This window comes from Pelodiscus sinensis, chromosome 6 (assembly GCF_049634645.1).
Source record: "Pelodiscus sinensis isolate JC-2024 chromosome 6, ASM4963464v1, whole genome shotgun sequence".
Lineage (NCBI taxonomy): Eukaryota > Metazoa > Chordata > Testudines > Trionychidae > Pelodiscus > Pelodiscus sinensis.
In genome coordinates this window covers 107473193-107492900 of record NC_134716.1, presented here as the reverse complement: position 1 = coordinate 107492900, position 19708 = coordinate 107473193, and the positions used below count along the sequence as shown (strand labels likewise).

The 19708-nt window shown below is 43.1% G+C and overlaps 1 protein-coding gene across 1 annotated transcript in view; it reads right to left on the bottom strand.

Annotated features, from left to right (window-relative positions):
* SLC45A2 (solute carrier family 45 member 2) overlaps positions 1–19708 on the bottom strand; it is a 29341-nt gene that overhangs the window by 7107 nt on the left and 2526 nt on the right. The window contains exons 2-6 of the mRNA XM_006116515.4: positions 18998–19174; positions 13857–14179; positions 7652–7795; positions 6189–6312; positions 4994–5199 (exon numbers count right to left, since the gene is read on the bottom strand). Of these exons, the coding sequence (XP_006116577.1) occupies positions 4994–5199; positions 6189–6312; positions 7652–7795; positions 13857–14179; positions 18998–19174 (974 nt within the window). The remainder of the gene's footprint in view (positions 1–4993; positions 5200–6188; positions 6313–7651; positions 7796–13856; positions 14180–18997; positions 19175–19708) is intronic.

The following is a 19708-nucleotide window of genomic DNA, read 5'->3' as shown; positions in this document are numbered from 1 at the left end:
CAATAAAATCCAATCAAATGAGACAACTGATTAACACATAATATCTAGCTCTTGTATAACTTTTGTCATTGGTAGATCTCAAAGTGCTTTATAAAAGCAATCATGTAGGGATAACATATCAATGTATTAAAAATGTGATTCCCCCAAATGGAAGGGACTCCCCGTAATTTGTTTCCCACAACTTAAAGTGTTTAGATTGATTATTAATTCTTATTCTTATTATTAGGTAAGATTGTTAAATGTTTAGATTTATTATTATTATTGCCCCTTTAGAATATAATGTATTAGGTCATGTAACTTAGAACTGTTAAGAATATAATCCTATGTAGCCAGAAACAGCCCCCCCTCTGTGTCCCAGGACATGCTCAAGCTTGTGCAAGGGGGCTGCTTGAAATTGACATTGCAGAGATACATTGTAACAATGCATTGTCAAGCCACTAACTCTGCTATGGGAGCCAAGCCCTGTAATTGACTAAGGGCATTGTTACTTAATTGACGCCTGTTCTCTTTAAAACTTTGTAACTTTACTCAGCACTCAGAGAATGTTTTAAGCAATACCACCCAGAAACTTTTTGTAACTACAACTCTGATATATGTAAAGTTATTATTATACAAAAATATTGCATGGGAAACATTAATTAAGGAATGTATGTAAGAGAGAGAGAGTGCTTGGATGATGAGTGAATGGTTCTGAGAGGTGCCAGCCTGAGAATACAGCAACAAAGGGCTGAAGAAGGCGTCAGGTGCCAGTGCAACCAAAAGGTGTCAAGTGGAGAAAACCAAGTACTGGAGGTCCACCCGATGAGATCACTGATGAGCACCTGGCAGCCACCCTGGAGACATCGGCATGATGCAGCAATTTCCATAGACTGGCATAGGAAGAAATTCCTATAAGAACTGGACTAAAAAACTATGGAATCAGAGTTCAAGGTTCTGCTGCCAGCCTACCAGGAGCTTCAGATGCGCATCTGATCAGGACTTCGCTCCCCACTACCATCACTTGTGTACAGAATACCTGGCCAGTATTCTGTCACAAGCAACTTCCAGGCTGGTAACTATAACAATACACAGAACCTGAATGAATGGATGAATGAATGTTTATATGTATAAGGGTTAAGTAGTTAAACAACGTTGTTTGCTTCTATCTTTTCTTTATTTTTTTATTATTATCCTTACAATAAATGTGGCTTCTTGCCTTATCCCCCTCATAAGATCCTGCTTGCTTTTATTTGGTACAACAATCACTATCATTTCCCCCATTTCCCTGGGGAAACGGAGGCACAGTGTAGGGGACTGGTCCCATGGTCTCCTAGGTAGGCGTCCTAACTACCAGGCTACAGAGTTATTTCCTCACTTCCTTGCTTTCTGGCCCAATGACAATTCCACTGTGTATAAATACCGTATTTTCCGGCGTATAAGATGAATTTTGATGCTAAAAAAAATCCCCCAAAAATCGGGGGTTGTCTTATACAGCGGGTATACAGGCGGCGGGGCATCCCAGGCGCGCCTGGGCTGCCCCGCCACCCGAGCTCCTCCACGGCTTTGCAAAGCCACGGAGGGGCTCCGACGGCGGTTTCCACCGAGGCTTTGCAAAGCCGCGGAGGGGCTCCGGCGGCGGGGCAGCCCAGGCGCGCCTGGGATGCCCCCCCGCCGGCTTCCCCCGAGGCTTTGCAAAGCCGCGGAGGGGCTCTGACGGCGGCTTCCACCGAGGCATTGCAAAGCCGCGGACGGGCTCCGGCTTCCCCCGAGGCTTTGCAAAGCCGAGGAGGGGCTCCGGCTTCCCCCGTGGCTTTGCAAAGCCGCGGAGGGGCTCCGGCGGCGGGGCAGCTCAGGTGCGCCTGGGATGCCCCCCCGCCGGCTTCCCCCGAGGCTTTGCAAAGCCGCGGAGGGGCTCCGGTGGCAGGGCAGCCCAGGCGCGCCGGGGCTGTCCCGCTGCCGGGACATCCTCAGAGGCTTTGCTCCCGGTGTCCCTGGTCTGCTGGAGACGGTCCCCAGCAGACCAGAGGCACCGGGAGCAAAGCCGAAGCGGCGGCGGGATCCCGCGCTTCTGAGGCTTTGCTCTGGCAAAGCCGGGGAGGCGCAGGACCCCGCCGCTGCTGCGGCTTTGCTCCCGGTGCCTCTGGTTTGCTGGGGACCGTCTCCAGCAGACCAGGGACACCGGGAGCAAAGGAGGCAAAGGGGCGCTGGGGTATAAGACGAAAACCTATCTTTTAACTAAAAAATTAGGGGGTCGTCTTATACGCCCAGTAGCCTTATACGCCGGAAAATACGGTACATAAACTGTCATTGAGCCAGGGGGAATTATTCTCTAGTCCTTGAGCCACTGAGCTAAGTTTTAGCATGGGTGCCACTGCCACTTCCTCCTCCTTTCCACCTAAAGTTAGGGGCTGTGACTTTCAGCACTACAATATTTACGTCCAAGCATGAATCCTACTGTCTTCCAAATCAGGTACAGTCAACCCTATTCAGATAAGAGAGAACAAGTGAGCTTTGTGCACAATGCATAAGTGGGACTGAGAGGCCAATAGTTTACTTCCCAGTGCAGTTCAGTTGTAATAGAAAGCCCATTGATTAAAAAGGTCTGCTCTTTGTTCTATGTTTTTCTTAAATTATGTGATCTAACCACATTTATTTTTATGACATCATGCAAAAGCATGTCAACGGGGATATTTTGGCTGCTTACATCGTTGTTTTTATTGAAATGGCAAATGTTTTACTGGCGTATGCTTAGTCTCATGATGTGCCTATCGTTCCACCAAAAAGTACGTCAATGTTTGAAGAAATCTGGTCAACTATTAGATACTCTATCCTGTATATTTTAGAAAGTTGAGATTAAAACTAACTGTGTTAATGTCAGAACTGGTGAAACCATACCATCCAACAGAGTTAATCAAGCATCTGGCATCAAAACAGAAGCAAATGGTTTTCTTCTGATTATCTATCTCTTTGAGAACACTGGCTTATTAAAGATGAACTTCACCTTTCCACTTGCACATCTTTTAATTCAGTTACATCTAATGACAGATGGGTCTGAATCCAGCATCCCTGAACCTCCCTAAAGCTAGATTTGCATTATGCATCGTATTCCTATCACCATAATGGACTAGCCTGAAACGAGTTAAATCCCCTTCCCCCCCCACCACACACACACACACATTTTAGCTTTGTGGTTCAGCCCCATCCATTAAGTCTTTCTAAAATACTTAGTTACAACTGATCTGAACTGTCAAGAACATTAACTGGCAAAATTAAAAGTCAATTCTGGGAAATATTCCACCCAAGAAAAATACCCTCCAAGGATTCATTGGAATAAGAGCTTTCTGTTATCTTTTCAACTGTTGCGTTGCATTTTCACTTGTTCTTATAGTTGCTGTATTTCCTTCTGACTCAATCTAGCCTTACACTGCTTGCAGCATATATTTGGCTTTGCTCACATTTCATTTATTCATCTTCCTACAGTTTCCAGTTCTAACATATATTAAAAACTTTTTAAAAGATCAAGACCACCATATTCTTATTAATCTTTCATGTCTCAAATGGTTCCACCAACTTAAGACACTTGAGAGAACTTTTCTTTAAAGATCTTAACATCTTATCTTACATGACATGAAGGACCTGCTGTGCCTAGTAAGATGATAGAATTGAGTATAAGAAATGAAGTTCTTTCAAGGTTTTATCTTGGAGCTGTATTTCACACTGTCCAGGCTTGCAAGCAGATTCCAAACATTTGTATGGATAATGAGAACCTCATACTATTTTCATGACTCTATACAGGATAAAAGCAGTTTTTAAAGGAATGACACACATGCTTCAGGGCATGAGCCAACAACTCTCACAGAGGTCTGGAAGAAATGTTACCAATGTCTGGTCATGCCAGAATTGTCCACTATGGGATTTCTCATAACTTCCAAAGCATTTGGTGCTGTCCACTCTCAAAGACAGAATGCTAGGCTAAATGTGATCTGGTAGAGAAATTATATCACTGCAGGTTGTTAATTTGCATATAAATCCCTATTCCAGCATAACAAGTACCTTCTTTTTATTCAATAACTTAATGCTGAACTGCATTAAATTCCATTTCTTTAACAAAACATTCGTACCATACATTTAGTTAACTAAGCTATTTAAATGTCCTTGCATATTTTGGTTATTTACTTTTGGGACTCAGCTGCATCTTCAACACTGGCCCAGTTCCACTGAAGTAAACAGAGCTTCAGTGATTCATACAAGATGAAGATCTGGCTCCCAGTCTTGCTTGCAGGAACAGGGTTGGTACATACATGTAGGCTGTGTCTACACTGGACCCCTTCTCCGGAAAAGGGATGCAGATGAGACAAGTCGGAATTGCAAATGCAGCGGGGATTTAAATTTTCCCTGCTCCATTTGCATGAACATGGTTGCCGCTTTTTTCCGGCTCGGGGCTTTGCCGGAAAAAAGCGCCAGTCTAGACAGGGATCTTTCGGAAAATAAAGCCTTTTCCGAAAGGTCCCTTATTCCTGATTTTAAGAGGAATAAGGGACTTTTCGGAAAAGGCTTTATTTTCCGAAAGATCCCTGTCTAGACTGGCGCTTTTTTCCGGCAAAGCCCCAAGCTGGAAAAAAGCAGCAGCCATGTTCATGCAAATGGAGCGGGGAAAATTTAAATCCCCGCTGCATTTGCAATTCCGACTTGTCTCATCTGCATCCCTTTTCCGGAAAAGGGGTCCAGTGTAGACACAGCCATACTGATTCAGTCCTTACCATTCTCACAGGATTGGAACAAGGCTTCATTTAGGTTTCTGGAGTTCTTTGAGCTCCTCAGATCAAAAGTGTTTTACAATTGAAAATGATTTGTAACAGTAGCATTATTTATCACCACATTATTAAAGCTCCAGACACTGGAAACTCAACTTCCCCTCATGGCACCTCTGCTGCAACACTTAATTTGAAATATAAATAACATGGACAAACCAAGGCAAGTACCAGTTCCTTCTTTACCTACACATTAAACTCACCTCTTCTTCCCTGTGATATTCTGCAATGAGGTTGAACGGGACAGTGTATAGCGTGCTGGACATGACTCCAAAGAGCGAGCACAGAGCCAGAGTAGAATATACCTTGGGAAACAGTCCGATAAACCCAGTGCCTACCCCAAAAAGCAGGTATCCAATGAAATAAAGTCCCTTTAATCCTATATAAGGCAAAAGACGTTTTTGCAAATCTGTGAAAAGAAAGGGGAGGGGGACTGCTGAGACTTTTAAAAAAAAACAACAACCTAGTAATTACAACAGTATTTCTTCTGAGCACTCAATTACAACATAATCATTCAGAGAAGTTAGGATGAAAACAAAGATCCATTATTTGACATCAGGGCATTTGACGCCAGTTTTAGACATTCTTGTTGGAGTTGAAGGAAGTACTACATAGCTATCTACTACTGAGACCAAAAGGAAAGGACCTGCACAAGATTTGAATATGGCCATTTTATTCACTGCATAACTCAGCCTTTCAAAAGTCCACTTGCTTGCTTGCCTACATAGGAAGTTAAGTTTTTTAATTTAAAAAATACATATATTATTCCCTTATCACCCTGCCACGGATTAGAAAGCAGATTTTTTGGCCCTGGTCTAACACATTTGCTCAATGCTATTGCAGGGCAGGATTCATTTTTGTCACAAGGTCTTGCAATACACTGTGATGACTTTGTCTTGTGAGGAGTACAGATGGGGAGAGGCCATGGCTGCAGGATTGTTGGTGAAACAGAACCTTAGAACAATCCCTAGTGTATCCACTCTAGCTCCAGCATTCACCTTTGGGATCCATTTGAACACATATGGACCACTTCTCCTGCCCCAAACCATTCACTTCCCCCCTCCCTCCCGCCAGGCTCTAGTGCTGGACAAGGGCGGGGGAGGGGGAAGTCACTGCCGTGGTCCCCCTAAGCACCACCGGGGTTGGGCAGCACAGCCTTGACCCCCTCCCCACCCTCTGACACACAGGCAGCCATCTGTCAATACTGCTGGGCCACCCAGAATGGCTCTGCAAGCCCAGGGAGTGCTGCTGGGGTTGGCCTGCACAGCCCCACCTCTCGTCCCTGGCCTGGGCCTGGGGAGTGCTGGAGGGAGGCCTCTGCTCACCCCACCCCAACCTGAAACCGGCCCACCTTGTCCCCTATTCTTGGGCCAGATGGGTACATTCCCAGGTACTTACAGGAATAGAGTGATGAAGAAATTGCATTGATGCACATGCCCCAGCATCCAATCTCTACTCCTCTTTCATAGGTAAGGTACACTGTGGAGTTATGTGGTGCATAAGGATTACCTTGGTATACTATCTGAAATATACCACAAAGTGAAGGTGAGTGTTTTGCAGTCAATTAATGTCTCACATCCAAGGGAACAAGTTCCGAGAACAATAATACAACTCCCTATAGCCTTCAAGTTATTCACTACCATACACTTTGCCTTTCTTTTCTTCTCTCCCCTCTCACTTCCATGTCCTGTTTCCCACCCTTTTTATTATTTTATCACCTGTTCTTGCCTCTTCCTACTTACTGAGTCTCTCCTCCATCCCCAATTCCTACCACCATCTCTCTCTTCCTCTTCTCCTTAAATTCCTCTCCCATTCCTATTTATTTCCCTCAGCTAGCTCCCCACAGTCCCTCTCAAACTTACCTTGAACCCCATTCTTCTTGGTGCCCTCTTCTCTCTGGATTACCCATTTTCTAAGGTTCTGCTTTCTCCTTTTTCTCACGTTGCTTTTTGCTTCCCTTCTTCCTTGTCATCCTCCCCTCCTCACTTCCCCATCCATTCCTCCCCTTTTCCAAACAAACCTTGCCTGCAGTCAGTCATGTTTACTCTGCTCCAGCCATTCATCCCCTCTCTCACAGTCATCCTGACACTCACCCATACACACACTTCCTTCCATTCATTCTCTGTCAGACTCATTCTCTCTCCCATTCACTCCCATGCTGTTGTTCACAAACTGCCCGAAGGAAGGGAGAGCTGCTTCAGGAGCCCTGAAGGGAAGGAATCTCTGAGGGCATGGAGATGAAGGCACCTCAGCAGTCTAGGGGACATAGCAGAGAAAATCTGTTCATAAAGGGGGTAAGCGGGCTGAGCCGCAGAGGCATGTATTGCCCCAGGGAAGCTTTTCTCTTTTTCCTCCAGATGAAAGGTCCACATGGTGCCTGCTACTCCAGATTGCCACAGCAGAGCCTATTCCAAAGCAGCAGCAGCAGCAGGTCTTTAATTAGTGCACCTGCTCGTCAGTGAGTAGCCCTACACTCAATGCAGAGAACTGGCGTGTGTGCAACAGATCTCTGTGCTTTGTTTAAATAGTTAAATGGGAATCAATGTCCTTGTACATTCAAAGAAGCATGATTAAAAATCATTATTTCATCTCTTGCAGCAGAATGTACATCAAAGACAGAGGGCTCCCTTCTCGTCTTCCACATCCTCCCATTCCCCCCCCCCCCCCGGCTCCTGCTAGCCAACAGATCTAGTTCTATAATGAGGGCCTGAGGGCATTCATCTGTCCTTTACAAAACTCTCAGTCAGCAGTTCTAGCAGTTACTGACCTTGACACCATTGTCACAGCACAGGCAAGTACATAAAGCAATCCCGTGAGAAGACTGCTCCTGGGGTATGCAAGGAGATGTGTGCATATCTTACCTGACCCATGAAGTCCGTGAAGAAGAGCATGTTGGAAAGGAAAGCTGTCCATCCGATGAGGTGACTGACGCACAGGCAGCGATAGTGGGAAGGCATGCTTACCAGTGCCTTCATGAGGCTTTTAACTGTCATCCGTGTCTGAACCTGGAAGAAAGCAATTAACAACAGCTTACAGTGTTGCTGCCTTGAAAACTAACAAAACAGCTGGCAGCGGGTTGGCAAGCCTCAGCCTCTTTCAAGTTCAGGGCCCTTTCTGTTTGTTTCATTAAGAAAGGTCACTGTAATGTTGACATTCCCTTTGTTAGGTTCAGTAAGCAGTTACTTGCCTTGTGCAGTAATGATGGTTCTTCAAGATGTATCCCCCTCGTGGGTGCTCCGCTCTGGGTGTTGGTGAGACCTCACTCCGGTGATCAGAGCTGTTTCCTAGCAGAGCTTGGCCGTGCTGCATATGCGCAGTAGCCATCTCATGGTGCACTGGTGCCTGTTTCTCACACACAGCATGGCCCCCTCCATTCCTTCTTTACCACGGAATTCAGTAGATGGTTTCCAAACTAGAGGGGAGGACTGTGGGCAGTGGAGCACCCACACAGGGGGACACAGCGTGAAGAACCATCATTACTGCACAGGTGAGTAACTTCTTCTTCTTTGATCTGAAGAAGTGCGCTGTGCCCATGATAGCTCATGATATCATCTATACGTATTGTTAGTCTTTAAAGTGCTACCAGACCATTTGTTGTTTTTCAGTTTTTCTTCTTTTACGAGTGCTGTCCTTGTGGGTGCTCCACTCTAGGTGTCTGTACAGTAGGGATGTTAAATTGTGGGTAATTGACTAATCGAATAGTCAGTGCATTTTGTATCGACTATTCAACAGGGCATTTCTGCCTTTGAAGTATAGGAACAGCCCCAGGGCTCCCATTGCCCCCGAGCTCCATGCTGCACTGCCACTTTGAAATGCCACCATGAGAGCCAAGAGTCAGGCTCCTCGCGGTGTTTCAAAGAGGCAGTGCCAAATGGAGACCAGGGTCAGCAGGGGAGTCCCCAGCTGACCCTGGGTTCCATGCGGCACTGCCACTTTGACAGGCTGAAAGGAGCCTGACACTGGCCCCAGGCTCCACGCGGTGCTGCTGCTGCTTTGAAGTACCCTCTCCCTTCCCCCCCCTTCTGCCTTTTTCCGATAGTGGCAGCAAAGTTGGGGGGGAGAGGGAGTGACTAGTCAACAAGCTTGTCAACTACCTGACAAGTATCCTCCACAGAGCCAGGGGGCTTTGGAGTCATGACCTGGAAGTAGGTGAGAAGACAGCAAGACCAACGACATGCATTCACTGTGGGCATCAGAGGCTGGCATAGGCTCCCAGCATCTTCCACATATCTTATCGTTAGGCAGGACTGGTGTGTCTCCCCAAGGCTAAGTATACCACCCAAGTTGTGTAAACCAAGCTGCCTTCTTGGGTTATTAGTTCGTTTATTCATTAGGGGTTTGTTTTTGTTTTGTTTCAGTTTGACTCACTTGCTGTGGCTTGTCCCTGGCAGTGAGAGCTGCTAGCAGCTTTTTTGTTTGTTTTTGTTTGAATAAAGAGAGGAGTCTATCTAAAGTACTTAATAGTTTCTCTTTGACTATCTATAGTACTCAATTGATTGTCAATTGCTTCTCTTTGATATGCAGAGCATTCTGAGGAAGAGAGGGTTGAGCTCCATCCATAGCCCAAGGTGGTGAAGAAGGAACTGAGGGAAAAGTGGGCTGCACGTGCTACTTAGAAGGCAGGAATGCTGCTCTCCACTCGCACATGCGCAGCCCACCTGATGACTCCCTGAAAGTCTCCGATCTGTGGCGCAGGGACGAGCCCGACACCAATAGTGGAGAACCCACGGTAACATCACTGGAAGAAGAATTATGTGTTGGTACCGAGGTATGGGCTGTTGCCATACATAGATGTGACATGTCCAAGAGCATTGGCTTCTGTGATGGATTGCATGTCAGCATTGGTGATGTCATGGAGGGGACTTTGTGCGTCAGCTCCAATTTGGCACATTTGGGGGCCATCAACATCCATGCTGCGGCAGTGGCGGATGTGCCTGTGCTTCAGCAGTGCCAACTCTTGAGCTTGGCTCTGAGGGAAGGGATCTCGCCATGGAAACTCTCATCTTGTGAGTGTCCCAGTTAGGCAATGAAGAGGCTTGCTTCCTGGAAGTTTGAGCCTTGTCTCTGCTGGAGGATTTCTGAGAGCTTGTACAGGGGTTGTCTTCAGCGGGCTATAATGACTTCTCAATGAGTATCGTTTTAAAGCGAAGCTTTCTGTCCTACCTAGCTCTCACATTGAGAGTGTTGCAGTGCAAACTTATCTGGGGAATACGGTCTTCCCCCAGGCACAAAAAGATTGTCCATCAACAAGTTTCACTTTTCTTGAACCTGGGGGAGTCAGACATGATGACCATTGTTAAACAGAGACATAACCCTGGAAGGGAAGGAGGGTTCGGATGGGAAAGTAGGAATAAAATAAAATAAAAAATAAAATAAAATAAATAATAAAGAAGATTTTTTTTAAATAAGGAAGGTAGGGTTACAGTTTGTTGAGGAAGTAAATTGTTTTAAAGTTGTTTTTCTTTGGTTTTCAGGGTGAAGGAGTCAGCACAGCACTCCACCTGCTGCCGAGGACAATAGAGACGGAACTGAAGGAGCCACGCCATGCATGTAAGAAATAGGTGCCAACAACACTACAAGACAATGAATGCACATGCGCAGTATGGCCAAGCATTGCTAGAAAAAAATCTCTGTAGGATTTACTAAACAGCACTAGGTTAGGTAATTAGGTTTTTTCATATGAATGGGTGGGCTGAGTGGCAAGCAAATGGGAGATCTTTGGGAGGAGATATCTTCTCCTCTTCCCCATCTTTTGCAGAAAGGTTAGCAACACTGAATAACACTGTAAAACACACACACAGAAAACCCCACAGTGACTGCAGTGCAGTTTATGTGAAAGGCGATGAAGTGAAACACTAAACAAATGGCACGGTGTTATCTAGAAAAGATCTCTGGGCAGTTCATGCAAAGTAAAGGGGACAGGTACCATAAAGTCCAATCATAGGCACCTAAAATGTGACCTTTTTTTGAAAGCACCAAGCACCCAGAAGCACTGAATGAAATCAATTTGAAACCAAGGGGATTAATAATGGGGATGAGTGCTGTTCAGTATGGGTAAGGGTGACAGAATCACGCCCTAAACAATCTGGCAACAAATTAAGAGGACAAACATTCGGTCCAGATGTCTATTAATCTGATAGTAGCTCTATCAAAATAAAGAAGCATGAGTTTAGTCAAAAGATTTGTACTACATTTGAAAGTCTACAATTGATTTTAAGGTATCTAATCCTGGAATAACACACCGGCATTAATTAGATTAGCTAAATTCACTGGTAGCCCTTATAAAGCACAATCATTGCTTTTTGCAAAAGATGTCAGCTGAACCATTCCTCTTACTGCAAAAGCAATTTGCAAGTGCTTTTTAGTTCATATAGTATTTCTGATTTTGTAAATGAAGATGTTATTTTTAGTGTCATTCAAGGGTCGGGTTGAACTCATAGCTGTAGAAGTTTTCAGCAATATCAATTTATATTTGACACAGTACAGAAATCCATTTAAGAGGGAACTGCAAACTAATCCAATCCTTTCTCCTTTAAAGGCAGACCAGCCTGGATCCAAATTGATAGCTCTTGCCAAGACAATAAGCATGCAAGAGCATAGTTCTTCAGCTACAACAAATATAATTCTGAGTCGGTGCTTGTTTGGAAATAAAATATAAAAAGGATAGAGAATAATAGGAACCTAAGTGGTTTAGCAATGAACATGGAAAACATTCAGAAGATATGGCATGAAACAGACTATGGCATGTGTCACTAAGAAGTCACTGGAGCGATGCACACATTTATGGCAAGGTGAGGGTGTTTCAGTCATGCACATAAAAAGAAACATTAGATGCATAAGAATACTATATCAGGATATCCGGTGGAAGAAGAGAAGATGACACAGAGACCAAAACCCTCGATATGAGTGTCTGGGGGTGCGTCTATACAGCACCCTTCTGTCAGAATAAGCTATGCAAATTGTGTAGCTTATTCCAAGTCTAGGTTGAAAGAGCTTATTTTGAAATTTGGTGCTGTGTAGACAGTGCCAAATTTCAAAATAAGGCACTATTCCAACAAATCCCTTAACCCCCATGGAACGAGGGTTACAGGGATGCCAGAATAGTACATCTGCTATTTCGGGGAATAGCGGGCACATTTAAAGATGCAGTGTTGCTATTTTGGGATACTTCCGGTATCCTGAAATAGCAATACAGTCTAGACATATCCTAAGTCTCTGGCAAGTTACTCAACCAAACGATGAGAGAGGAAGAGAACGGAACAGCAAGAACAGAGATTGGATTTTCTGACATATCATGTATTATTGATTCACTGGTATTAGCTTGTGCAGTGAGAGGCTAGTTGTATGTATCAGTTTTTATGTGACCTGTTTTCTCTATAAATCTCCCTTTCTTAGAACTTCTTGGATATTCAACACCTCGGACAATCGGAGGAACAGCATTCGTGGTAAGCAGTGAAGATATAAGTTGCTGGCTGCTATAGCCTCATGGAAGGGAAAGCAGAGAAACATTGTAATATACAAGTTCCATTAATTCTGACAAATTGCTTATTTGTTCAGAAACTTCAGGGGGTAGCCGAGTTAGTCTGCACAGAAAAAACAACAAATGGTCTGCTAGCACTTTATAGACTAACAAAATGATTCCCTCTAGCTCCCTGTCTCTCTTCCCCCCCCCTCCTATTTATTTTGGGTCTGCACATCCTAAACTCAAAAATCCGGTCATCTGAAGAAGTGGGCTGTGCCCACAAAAACTCATGATACCACCTACATGTTTTGTTAGTCTATAAAGTGCTATCAGACCATTTGTTGCTTATTTGTTGTTTGTGTCTTTCTCTTTATCTTCCCTTTAAGTAATGCCCATAATCCATTCTTTTTTCAGCATAGTACCTAGCACAGAGAGGCCACCAGGTGTTAATGGAATGCAAACAAACAATAACACACCTAAAATCAGCTCACTTTCATTTAGGAACCTAAATGACAATTTAGGTGCCTAATTTTAAGCACCCAAATCTGATTATTTTGGCTACAGAATTTATCTAGTTTCCAAAGATTTAAATCAGAGACACTTACACATAATGGAAGGAAAATAAGCAGATCACTAGTTCCTTACTTATGGCTAAGGAACTTAACACATATATTAGCATTTAATCTTCCTAGGATACTACAACAGTATAAGAAGGATTCTGAACACTTCTAGCCAACATAACAGCAAAAAACAAAACACTACCTATTCCATCTGGCTAGCCTTATGCCAGAGAAACCTTGTTGCCATATGATACCATATTTTTCAGAAAGAATTATCTCAGTGATTTTTTCTCATTGCCTAGGCTTGAAAAAATGTCTAAGTGGAATGTACAAAATACACATGCCAATTTACAACTCTTCAGTACCCACTCTGCCCATCCCCCAGGACCACTGGAGAGACTATATTTGCAAAGCCCCTAAGTAACAAAATGCAGCATCCAGCTGCTTACTACTCACTTCACGGTCGGTGTATCTAAGAGAGAAGCAATTAAAACTAAATCAGCAATGCCAGGATTTACTTTTCCGAGACCTGAATGCCATAATCAGCACATTAATTAAAGCAGCGAGTATTGAGGTATTTTGCTTCTGAAGCTTACATGTGCATGTATCATTGACTTCAACAGGAGCTGTTCACATGTATTGCAGGGCAGTTGGGTTTCTAGTTCTTTCTATGTAATATGGTGTTAAAGTTCATAACCTCATTTGGGGAGCTATTGGGAACCAGTGGCTAAGAAAGTTTGCTGAGTTTATTCAGTGAGTTCATGGAAGAGTCTAGATTAGAAACCCCAGATTTCCTGATCCTCCGTTGCCTTCTCTAAGCGCTAGACAATACTGCCTGTCTTGTAGTCGATCGGACTGATGACAAACTGAGGAAAAGTAACTATCCCTAGAAAAATGTCACTGCTTCCATGTTACTTTTCCAGAGGACTTGAGGGTTTAGTTGATCCCACACTTGCCATTGCATCATAGGTTCCAGGCTTATTATATGGCTGTGACCTTCCCCAAATGGAATGTTATAGACTACAGAACAATAACTGTAATTACCTGTGTATGTGGTGTTTCTAAGGATTTCCCCAACTCAGATAAAGTCTTTTTTTCATCATATCCTGGATTTAAATAACCATTCTTGACTCCGTCTATGGAACCATACTTGCAGGGCTCATCCATTTTCAGCAAGTGCTTAGTTTCTGTATTGTCATCTCTGAGAGGGGCTTCAGGAATGCTGCACAAGTGTACAGTAAGACAGATTAGGAAAACCAAAGCCGCAATGACGAACATCACCTGGAATTCCGATCCCAAAAATCTTCCTAGTACAGAATGCCCCCAGTCCATAGCACCTGTTAGGTAACCCAGGGCACCACCCAGACCTGGAGAGAAAAAGAAAGAAAACTCCACTGGCATTTATTAAAAACAAAACAAACAAACAAAAAACAATCCTCAATAAGTTGCTGAAGAATTATTATGAAGATGTAACAGTGTCTATGGGGGAATTCCCATCATAAAAAGAAATAGAATCCCTGTGTCTGGGTGTATAAACCCTTCATGGAATAGCAAAGGATTCAAGAGAAATTCTGGGCTCAGGAAGCCCCATCTGTGCAGAGTGGCTTTAAAGGGGAGCTGGCCAGCTCAACTGGGGGTGGACAGGGTAGGGGAAGGACAACAGCAGTGCAGGCTCCCTCACGCCTCACTCAGTGCTCTTCAAGCCTGATTTCAAGGGGCTGAGATGGGAGTCCATTCCCTATGATTCACTCATCCCTGGCTTCTAGACTGAAAATGCCATGATCTGAATTTAATCTGTTTCTACCACAATCCATCCATTGGCTTCATCACATTCCTAACTGGTGAGCTGCAAGGATGATTTTTTAATAATCAGTTGAGGATCCAGCAGCAGCTTCCTTCCACTGCACTTTGCTACCACACAGGAAGTCACATTACAAAGCCACCAACAGGGAAAAGAGACCATCCATTAAAATAAAAGCTGCTATTGGCAACTGCTTTTGCATGCCCTGTGGCACACAAGCACTTAGATCTGACAGTGGGTTTAGTTTCCCTTTCAGTTTTTGATTTTTATTGAAATAAATAAGACTTAATTGGGCCAGCAGCAGGGTTTGAAACCAAGACCTTCAGAGATAAAAGCAAGAACTGCCTCTTCTGGGGCTAGTGTGGTATAACTAATCAGCATGGAACATTAAGTGAAATCCTGGCCCTGCTGAAGTCAGTGGAAGTTTTGTCACTGGCCTCAGTAAGGCCAGAATTTCACTTACTGTGTAGGAGTAACAAGAAATTAACTGATAAGCACTGGAGGTGCCAGGTTCAAACCCATAAGCAGATACATTACATTTTCATGTCTCTAAGGACCTTCCTTCTGGCAATTTCAATGCATTCGGAAACATCAGTGAATTTAGCCTCAACCCCTTATTAAGTTTGAGAAATTGAGGCATAGGCATTTAACCCAGGAATGTATGACAGAGCCCCAGTTCTATTCTCTAATCTCTAATTCACCCTTCTTTCAAGGCTGTAAAAATCAAGCCTTCTACTGCTAATGGATTTAAAGTTCTTGCATTTCTTGTCTTCAGTTATTCTCAGGATGGGGTCCTGAGATGCTACTATTCCCTTTTCACAGATATGAATGTCTTTGATTGCTAAATGCACTATATGATTTTAATGCAGTGCTTCCCGCTTTAAAAACAAATCTCTTTCTAATATGTCTGGTCTGAATCCTTCATCAGTATCCAGTCAGATACTCCTGTGTCCAGATAAGAGTCCTACTGAAGTTATTGGGATTCCACCCAGATTGAAGCAGATCTCAATGCAGGCTTAGGGCATTCATCTCTATTTGTACCCTTTCTTGAATGGATTCAGCCCTAGTACCAAGCACATAACAAGGTGTCTAGATACAGTAACAACAGAGAAGAAAATGCTGGGCCACAGATTATTCATACTCGTCTTTGCCTTATATAACAGGAGAGCAGAAAATTCTCTCATTCCAAACCCACAGAAACATATGGAACAGCAGAAATGTTTGATATTCTCTGATACCTGTTTTGCTTCAGTTGGTTCAGTTGGCAATTCCGTGCACACTATTATGCACATTGTATTTCCTTTATTAAGAACAATCATCTTGATTTAACTAATTTTTCACCTACTCTTGGATGGGTGAAGGGAGGCTATATTCAGACCTGTGATAGATCTTATTCCGTAATATCTCAGCCTAATCATCACTGAGGAATTTGAAATCTGTCTGGCTCTAATATCAAAGCTGTCTCCTTCAGATCTCATTCCTGTGAATAATTCTTACTAACATGAGTAAGCCCATTGACTTCCTTAGCCTGCTTCTATAACAAGGACTGTCTGTATAAGTAAAGGGTGGTGACACTGAGCTCTGTAATATATTAACTAAACTGAACCAGTGAGATAAAAAAACACCAAGTAGTACCAATTCACTAACTGTTATATTTCTATGTGAGAGAGACTGTCATATATGGGTTTTCTCCTGATCTGCTTCAGCCAGAAAAAATAATCTAGAGATTTCACCAAAACGAGCAGGCAAGCAAAGAAATGGTGTAAAACGACAAAACAAACATTTAAATTCCTGTACTGTTACGTCAGAGTGTAGTCCTTTGCTGAGTAGTATGATGATGGGCATCTGAGTATATTTTCTTCAGTGGCTACTAAAATCCCAAGTAGAATTTTCTTTTCCTTTAATTTTTTATTGGACAATTCCAACCAAAAGTTCATTTTTCCCTGAGAAAATGCCTACCAATGAGTTAATATTCGTAATATCCTCAGAATGTGAAAAGCATCACAGAATATAGCTATTTGATTTATATTTCTGTTGCCTACATTTTGGATGTTTATAAATTAAGCTTTCACAAAATCAATAGCAATACTGCCTGGATTTTAAAGAAATCCACAGAAAACTGTGGTTTTTAAACAAGTAACCATTCTTTTGCAGTCCTCACAATCCAGACATATTCACACTGAGTGCGTCTACATAGCACCCTTAGCTATGAGGAGAAAAAGGATAAAGGTAAATAAATAGTGTAAGCAGTGCAATTTTTAAAATTATCTTATTTTTTAGTAGTGATTGGTGTCATCAGTAGCACACATAACAGGTATTTAGTTAACACAATACAAGGTCCAGATTCTGCAAGCTGATCTATGCAGGCAGGCCTACTATATCTACATGCACCCTGTTCACTTCAGTGGGGCTCTGCTACGATGCTCCACATAACAAAACAAACTCCAGGATCAGGGCCTATACCTGCCCTCCTGCCTAGGAGAACTGAAAAGGAGTAAGGCAATACCATCACCTCCAACAAAAAGTTACTGAACCCACAGGATGTGCATTTGCCTTACCCCATAACCACGTGATCTTACAGTCAATCCTTGTCCTTCCTGGCCTTCCCTTGACTGATTATGATCCTTATTCATTGTTTTATGTTGAATATATATTGTGTGCCTAAAATATTTCTGAACATGTGAATCACTGTGGATGATAATAATAATAATTAAACTGAGAATGGGTTTTTTTTTAGTAAAATAGTTTTCCCTTTTGTGCAGCATTGAATAAGATTAATATTTGGAGCCTATTGCGTCACAGATTAGCTTCATTAACAATTGTGAATTGCAGCTGCACAATTTAGCATTTGGCAATTAGGCCTTTGCTGTGTCATCATATGAAAAAACAACCTAAAAGGAGAAGGGATGCATTTAGTGTACATGCTCTATTGACTTGCATCTTCATTTGTACATAACTAACATTAGTGCTCTTCTCAAATAGTTTCTATCTAGGTATCCTTAATGGATTAAATTGACTTAATTTTTAAAGAGTCTGAGTAATCAGGCTCTCAGAATAAAATCAAGGTGGGCTGGAAATTCACCCACCTAGAGACCAGTGCTCCAAACATAGGATCTTTGCCTCTATTCCATTTTTTGGTATTGAACAACAATCACAGATTGCAAAGACCATCTGGTTGGCTCCTATTATTAGCTCTTCCACATTAACCTATCCAGGAGACCCTTTAGTGCAGGAAACTTTCTGTGATCCTCTGTGTATCCTCAAAACGGGGCTTAATAGGTACAGGCTGCCCCCGACTTGTGATGCGATCGGCTCCAGGGATAGCGTTGCAAGACGTGGGCATCGTAACTCGAGCCCGCATTTGATGACAGGCGTCGTATGCCGTCGTAAATACGGGGCTGAGGACGTAAGTCGGGGGATTTCAGCTCCTTCTGCCCTTACAGAAAAGGTCATAAGTGCGGGGGATCATAAATTGGGCTGTCGTAAATCGGGGGCCTCCTGTACAGAGAGCCTTGCCTTAGTCTTCTGCAGCATGAGTGAACTTCACACAATATACACAAATGTAACAAATGAAACTAAAACACTGCACTCAAACACTCCCAAAGTCTGTATAAATTTGGATTTGGTCTGAAAAAGTATGGCTCTATTAACTTCACATCAGCCTGGACATCTATAAGGGATATAAAATCATGTTAAATAGGTTAACCAGTTAAACATATTATTTAACTGGTTAACTGATTAAAGGAAGGACAAGCAGGGGCTGTACCGGGTGGCCTGTGGGGCACTCAGGCCTGCCATGGACTGCCACAGGGCTGGACCAGCTGTTAAGGGTGAGGCTTACCGATCAACCAGTTAACCATTATTAACCAGTTAAACACTGACATCCCTAAATAACAAGCCAGCCCCAACTTACATCTGCACAATACTCAAGTTTGGGTCCAATTGAGGCCATATAGGCAGTTCTACTTAATAAAGGAGAGCTATTCCTTTCAATAGCTGTTCCTTACTTTTATCTTCTTCTAACTGTGAATCCAGATGATTTTCACTAACTTTTGCCATTAGTTGAGTGGGAATCAAAATAGGCTGCTAACTCTTTTACTAAGTGGGGAAGGGAGACTGTTGGGTAATTCTCTGTAGCCTTAGGTAGGAATTTTTGCAAATGTCACTTTTCAGTCTGTGCCTGGAGCTTTCTTCAGCAGAATCCCTGCTTCTGTAGTCACAAGCTGACCTTTTCCCAGAATAAAAGCCCAGCAACAAAACACTCGTGACTGAGGCATAGGATCAGATGATCAGTTCATTCAAGAAGATTAGAAGTGCAGTGAGAGGAAAAAACCCAACTGCTCATTTCCTGCCTCCACAGACAGCGAGAAAATGGCCTGCATACCTGTGAGGAGAGCATGGTAATGAAGACCTTTTTCTTTATCCTGATGAGAGCAAACGTCAAATAGATATGCTTTGATGGGACCATCAATAAAGTCAGCTGCAAAGTCAAAGAGCACTACTCCCAGCATAGTTATGACTATAGCCCAGGTCTGCTGCTTGCCTCGCTCAGGGATCAAAGCTGCAAAAAGAAAAAAACAAATTTACTCTTACAACTCCTGCTTTGCACTCGTTTATAGACTAAACGCAACTGAGCGCTGACCCTAACGGTGATATTTCACTTCTCCCGCAGTGTTTGCAAACAAAGTCTTCATATCATATGGACACACACATCCCACTTTACCCAGCTGAAGGGAAAGCTAACAGTGCAGCAGACATTCATTTAAAGAAATTTACTCTTCTCCTGAGTAACCCATTATACCAGCAAAGAGACCTTTCCACTTGGACTGCTTCAATAACACAGCCTGGGCTGCAACATAATAGCCTCTAGCATGTTATTCTTAGGGTGTTTTAGTCAAGATTTCCAATGCAAAATAATTCCCAGAGAGTTGTTTCTTATCTATTATTCACTAGCACTACAGGTCCCTGAATTAAATGCATGAATAATTACATTATTTGCTGTGAACATGAACACAGGTTTAGTCATTTTGGAGCAGGGGGACGGGGAAGGGCAAAACTTACTCAATTTGCAGATGTCAGATTTGACCCATACCAA